Raw genomic sequence first — 6,969 nt, 5'->3', positions numbered from 1 at the left:
CACATCTCTGGATCCAGTTGTTTAGGGGTTTTCCTGGTTAGTCTCTGCCACAAGAGCAAGAAGTAGCCATTCAGTGGCACCTCACTGGACTCATGAGTGGTAAGTTGGTCACTAGTCTTGAGCTTCCTGGTATGATGCAGGCATCATGTGAGGCTGAAGAACAGAAGTAGCCAGACTGCCCCTTTTGACTGTTACACATTACCATAAACCTGTGGCCCCACCCCTCAATGCCTGCTGTTCTTCCTTCACCCTGGACAACCTCACCCTCGTTTCCTTTATTCCTTCCTCTTGATCCTCCTTCCTCCTTTTTATATTCAGTGTTTCCTGACAGTTTGTTTTCTGCCATGCTCTAGGTGGGTACTAGACACAACAATGCAGTGTTGTTCTGAGCTTGAGGATCTTAAGTGAGGTTGAAAGCCCTAGCCCTGAGTTCAGTGATGGTCTGTTAGAAACAGCCTTCCACCGTGCAGGGGGATAGCTGGATGTTCCCTTGACACAGTTTGACTTTGACTGTGAGATCATCTCATGCTGCCCTGCATATCTGTCTAGCTTGAAAGGTGATGCTACACTTTAGATTCTTATTTTCTGCACTCCAGGGGTAGGACTGTATGTTTTTTTTTCTTTCTGAGACTGAGTGTTGCCAGGCAGCCCACTGTTTTGTCTAGAACTCATATCTGGCTGTCTTTGCTTTCATAATGCTGAGACTGATGATCTGTATCACCAGGCTTAGTTGGATATTGTAAATAAGGACACAGACTGCTGGACAGGCAAGTCAATAAACACTTTGCTTGGCCAAATTATTTTCTTCTGTCTCTATCTCTCTCTGTCTCTGTCTATCTCTGTCTTTCTGTTTCTGTACTTTGTCAGTCAGTCAGTCAGTGTGTGTGTGTCTGTCTCTTTCTATTTCTTCTTGTTTCTGAGTCTCTGTCTTTCTGAGTCTCTTTGTCTTTGTTTGTGTCTCTGACTCTCTCTTACATAAAGTTAAAGAGAGAAAGGGAAGAAGAAGAAGAGGAAGAAGAAGAAGAAGAAGAAGAAGAAGAAGAAGAAGAAGAAGAAGAAGAAGAAGAAGAAGAAGAAGAAGAAGAAGAAGGGAGCTTTAACAAAAACAAACTTGGCTCCAAAATGCTTAGAGTTTACCTAATCCTTCCCACTCTTTCCTTCTGTTGTCACTACATCCCCAGAGCCTCCCACACCCAGACATAAGGGAAATCTCACCAGGAGAGCAGCTCTATTTCTAGTCATCCACCTCTGTCCTAGGAGCTCTGGACTGTGGTCAACTAGATGGACACTGTGAAGACTTTGCCTTCACCTCCTGCTTGAGAGTCCGATTGTTATAGCAGAGAAGGTAGTGACTGAGAGCCAGGCTCTGAGACCACCCAAACTCCATCTTCTCTCATGACGAGCCTGTCATCTGGAACAAACTGCCCTCTTTGTGCCTTAGGTTTCTATACGTAGCACATGGGTAAAATCCTTCCTCCAGTAAATTGATGTGATATGTTAGCCTAAAGCTAGTGGAACAATGGCTGGAATATACAAATTACCTCAATAAATATTAGTTGTTTTATTATTACAAAGGTAGGGATCCACACATGCTGCCATACCCTATCATAGATAGTTTGTTCTTACTTGTCTGGGAAGTCAGTTACTAGGAGAGGAAGGAAGACCCTTCTAGGATTCTCCAGATTTTAACTGTCTAATGAACAAAAGCTACAAGATTCATCCTACCTGAGTTGGGGCTGGGAGGGGCCAACAGCTGGCAAGGCTTCCTGGACAAGCTGAACCCTGCTGTGCGGGCATCACTGTGTAGGTGTAGGTTCCCACTTCATAATGAGATACTAGGCATGTGCCTTGCAGTTTGAGAAAGGCAGAGGTGTCCAGGGTACCGGGCGCTTTTGAGTCTCAAGTCAAGAGACTTGAGAGTGGAGAGAGAGAGAGAGAGAGAGAGAGAGAGAGAGAGAGAGAGAGAGAGAGAGAGAGAGAGAGAGAGAGATGGAGGAGACAGCTGTGTGCTGAGGCTGAAGTCTTCAGTGAGCAGAGCATTTACTGTTGTCCTTCTATTAGGTGTGTGGTGAGGGGAGCCTCAGGGATGACAGGAGTCTGTGTGGCTGCTTACACTTTGGTCTCGTGGCTGCTTAGTGTTTATGTAAACACCCACATCACAGAAGTGTCTTTTACGTTAAGTAACTTAATCGTTTTCTATTCCATTTTCTATTGGAAAGTCTATTTTCTTATAAGACTCCTCTAATAATAATTCCTTGTACGAACTTTTGGAGAATGTCTTTTTTGATAATGTCTGGTTTATTGTTTTATTCTCTTGGGAAAATACTTATTGTTCCCTCTAAAGGAATCTTTGCTTACCCACTAAGGATAAAAATACTCCTTTGGTTTTGATTCTAAGATTTGGTTGTTTTATAACCATAGTTGAAACTAGTGGTAGATCAGGAATTGACTCTTGAGTGTGCAGAGGAAGGAGGGTGTGATACAGAAAGGAGAGTTTTCGTGCATGAATATACACACCATCTATCACCATATCTTAGAGACACTAAAGTAGCTCCTGTCCACTGTAGAATGCCTTGCATCAAAGCCCATTTGACTGTGGAGGATCTGTGTCTGAATTTTTTTTGTTCTGTTTTTTTTTGTTGTTGTTGATTTCTTGTTTTGAAAAGTGTGTGTGTGTGTGTGTGTGTGTGTATACACTTGCAGACTGGCAGTTTTCTACAGCACATGAGGGAATCAATCTTCTTCTACCAAATCTTGGTTTCACAGATTGCAATGGAGCCATTGGGCTTGGCCTCAGGTCAGTTTCTCTGATGAACCATGTTCTTGTCCTTCATTGATTTCATTTTTAGTGGTAGAAAGTAGCTATTTATAGTGTCTTATGTAACTCAGGTTAGTTTCAAACTCATTATGTAGCCTAGGCTACACATGAGCTCCTGATTATTCTTCCTCTACCACTTCATATATTGGGATGACAGATGTGTCACAACCTCCTAGAACCTGTGCAATCTGAATAGAGAGTCAGACTCTAATGAAGAGGCTGTTGCATAATGAATGTGCAGCCTGTTAGTGGAAAATCCCTGACAGAGTTTATATGAAGTGGTCACCACGAGAGGAAAACATTGCCTGAAGTGTGGCAGGGCTGGACTGCAGACACAGCCGATAGGGAGCCTTAGGCAGTGCAGGCTGGAAGTTCCAGGAATACAGTCACTTTGTGGGTGGAGTGGGGACAGTGTGGCACTTGTCATGCTGGGTGTTGGTCCAATGTGACTATGAAAGTGAACACTGCCAGTCCTGACCCATCCACTGGCTTTCAAGACCAGGGAAGGAAGACTAATGCACAGGAAGGACGGACTCATAGTGCGTATCTGTCCTGCACTTGGTGCATCTCAGGGTCTCTTACTGACCTCTGGTGATGAAGCCCCAGGTTGCACAGCTGGTTGGGAAGAAAGGATTCCTTAGTGTGAGGAGAGGCCACTTCTACACAGGCTCTACAAGGTTGATGTCCACTTCAGATCTAGGAGATTCTGCAGCACCTGTTGCTGAATGGGTGAGAAACTTATGTACACCTTAGGATGGAATGAGTATATGAGACAGCATAGGACATGTTATGTGTTGTGGGATGTTTCCAGAGTTATATGAGATAATTTAAATAGTCATAAAACTCTCAAGATTGCACAGATGAAGAGACTGAGCGGGTGGTTGAGAAATTTGGGCAGATTGTACAGAAACTGAGCTGTGTGCTTACAATAACCACCTCAGCTTTCCTGCCTCTGTAGATGACATCTTTCTGGGCTACAATGTATCAGGTGTTACATAGATGGATGGAATTCTATTACAGACCTTGTATTTTGGATGATCCCAGGGCAGAACCAAAGTTGGGTGTCTGAGTTCATCCTGCTTGGCTTCTCCAGTGACCCCATGACCAACAGCATCCTCTTCATTGCCTTCCTTCTCATCTACCTGAGCTCAGTCCTGGGCAACGGGCTCATCATCATGCTGGTCTTCCTGGACACACAACTGCACACTCCCATGTACTTCTTCCTCTGTATGCTCTCCCTGTTGGATATGGGCTATGTCACCACCACCATGCCCCAGATGTTGGTGCATCTTCTTGCTCACTCTCAGACCATCTCCTTCGCTGGTTGCTGGCTGCAGATGTATGTGTTTGGTGCCCTGGCTATAACTGAGTGCACCTTATTTGTTGTCATGGCTTATGACCGGTATGTAGCCATTTGCTATCCACTGCGTTACACTGTCATACTCAACTGGGGCCTGTGCATACAGTTGGCATCAGGGTCTTGGATCTGTGGTTTCTTTTCCTCTTTATTGAATACTTTCTTCACCATGAGTCTGCCATATTGTGGGCCCAACAGGGTCAACCACTACTTCTGTGAAGGTCCTTCAGTGCGTACCCTGGCTTGCATGGATACCCACCTCATTGAGATGGTGGACTTGGTCTTGAGTGTTTTTGTGGTCATTGTTCCAATTTCCCTCATTGTGGCCTCCTACATTCGTATTGCCAAGGCGATTCTCAAGATCAAGTCCACCCAGGGGCGCTGCAAGGCTTTCTCTACCTGTGCCTCCCACCTGACTGTGGTCACATTTTTCTGTATTCCAGCCACTTACACCTACTTGAGGCCCAAATCCAGGTACTCTCCTGAGAGAGACAAGCAGAACTCACTCTTTTACACTGCCTTTACACCCTTGCTCAATCCTGTGGTCTACAGTCTTAGAAACAAAGATATTAAGAGAGCATTTCTTAAGGTGATGGTTTATTGCAGGTGGACTGGTGGACCAGGATGGTAAATTCTTAGGTAAACATTGGGTAAAATGTTCTTTGTTTAATACAGAGACAGCATCTTTGCTTTATGTGAACAACATTGTGCACTTAATACAACATATGCCACTTAATAACTAGTGACAACATTCCTGAGAGAATGCTGGATGATAAAATGACTATACCAAAGTTTAACAGAAAACATAAATATTAGTGATTCTAAAACCAAAGACTCCCTTGGGACTCACTTGTGTTAGTGGTAGATTGCAAGCCTCCTTGTGTAGTCAGGCTCAGATCCATTCATCAATAACAGAAGAAAAGGAACAGTAGATGAAACCTTTAAAACCTAAGCTTCTCAATAGTGATCAGCCTCACTTTGCACACATTGTTTTGCCAAGGAAAGCATCATGGTCCAGCCTGACATCAAGATGTTGGGATTTATTTTACTTCCACAGAGAAGCAATGAAAGTCATGTGACAATGGTCTGGTGTGTACACTTCCAGTAAACAGAAGTGAGAAACTGACAAGAGATATTTAGGCTGCTGTATTTTCCCAGAAACTAACTTAATACATCTAAACCAGCAGGAAGCATGTTGTTAGTGATATTGTAATAGAAATAGTAGAGGCTGAGGTACTGCAGGCTAATTAATGCAGCACAGGTTGTCATTATTAAAATTAAAGCAATGGTGTGTGGAACAGAAGGGCCAGAGACCAGAATTTCTGCCTAAATTTAACATAGTCTATGATGAAGTCTGCAATGTGTGGTCAAATGGAAGTCAAGGGAGCTGGAATTCATTGCAGAAATCCCAGATTTGGCTGCAAGTGGCATGACTATCTGCAGACACATCTTTCCTGTCACAGCTGCTGCTCGTCCTTTTCTACACTGAGGTAGTTGGTATAATTTGCCTTTTTCTCCAGAGTAGCTCTTGTCTGACAGATCTGCAAATACTTCTATGATTCAGGCTTGAACTATTCTTTCTCTAATAATGTCCCCCTTCTGATTTTCTTATAGTCATGTTTTGGGTGACATTGAAGACAATCCATACACAGTTAGGATTTATTATTTACTTGTGGGTTTATGTTAAGAGAAGGGCTAACCCATTCCATGCTGTCTTGGAATTTTCAATGTACCTAAAAATAATCTTGATTTTCAGATCTTCCTGTGTCCACCTCCCTTCACTGGGATCATGGGGTTATGATACAAGACATGCTGATACTTTGGTTTGTGGATGATGTCCTTTGTATCAGGGAGGTCTCACTGTGGTTAAATCCAACTCAGCCTCTTTATCTCTGTCTCATGGAAAATATTCCAGAAGTCATTTCCTCATGCAAGTTCATGAAAAATTCTATTATGTTTTAAAAGTTTCATTCACATTTTGATTCATTTTGTTGTAATTTTGTGCACAGTATGTGGCCATGGTCCAATTTCATCCTTTTGTGTGTAGATATCCATTATCTCACCATTGTCTGTTGACAGCAGTACTTGTCTTATTGAGTGATATTTATATCCTTGACTATTATTGATTGACAATATATATTAGTGCTTATGGTGATATGACTAACATAATGCTATTCTGATGTGACTCCATTTTTGTTTTTATTTACACAATTAACCACCCTCTACCCCCCTCCCTACATCCATCACATCTGTCTTGTCCACACATCTGAGATTTTCATGTCCATGAATATAGTCTAGATGTGTTGAGCAAAATAATTGTCAAGGTATGTCTAAAAAAGCTTGCTTCTTTTCAGGAACAAGAAATTCAAGGTTACTCTTACCATCGTCTAACTCTGATCAATGTCAGTGGTTTTTTATTTCAAAAACTGTACCCCTGAAATTGGGCATGAAGAGGTTCTTCAGAGGCCCAAGCCCACTCTTGGTTTGACCATAAATAAAAAGACCTTAAAACCCTTAATTGAAAAAAAAAACCCTTAATTGCGTAATCAACATTGTTGTCAAGAACTCTTGTGTATGTGTCATTACAAGATCTGGAATGTCAGATTCAGCCTATTAAATTCCCTGTGAACCTTTTGTTGATATCATTCTTTTCTGGTTGCCATGGATTTGAGACTGAAAATCAGGAACACAATAATTTTCTTTTTTAGATATTGCTTTTGCTTCTTTTGAAGTGCTTGTAATTTCTCTTAAAAAGTTAGGATGCATTTGACAATTTCAAAAAAGTGGGAGCTGG

At 42.3% G+C, this 6,969-nt stretch overlaps 1 protein-coding gene across 1 annotated transcript; it reads left to right on the top strand.

The window, feature by feature from the left end:
* The first annotated feature begins 3,852 nt into the window (after positions 1 to 3,852).
* LOC127680074 (olfactory receptor 2A12-like) lies at positions 3,853 to 4,806 on the top strand. Its single transcript, XM_052175655.1, has one exon. The coding sequence runs from the start codon at positions 3,853 to 3,855 to the stop codon at positions 4,804 to 4,806; it is 954 nt and encodes a 317-aa protein (XP_052031615.1).
* The last annotated feature ends 2,163 nt before the right edge of the window (positions 4,807 to 6,969 follow it).

The sequence above is a fragment of the Apodemus sylvaticus genome, chromosome 3, assembly GCF_947179515.1.
Source record: "Apodemus sylvaticus chromosome 3, mApoSyl1.1, whole genome shotgun sequence".
NCBI lineage: Eukaryota > Metazoa > Chordata > Mammalia > Rodentia > Muridae > Apodemus > Apodemus sylvaticus.
The sequence above is the reverse complement of the archived record's forward strand: the minus strand, read 5'-3'. Positions and strand labels throughout refer to the sequence as shown.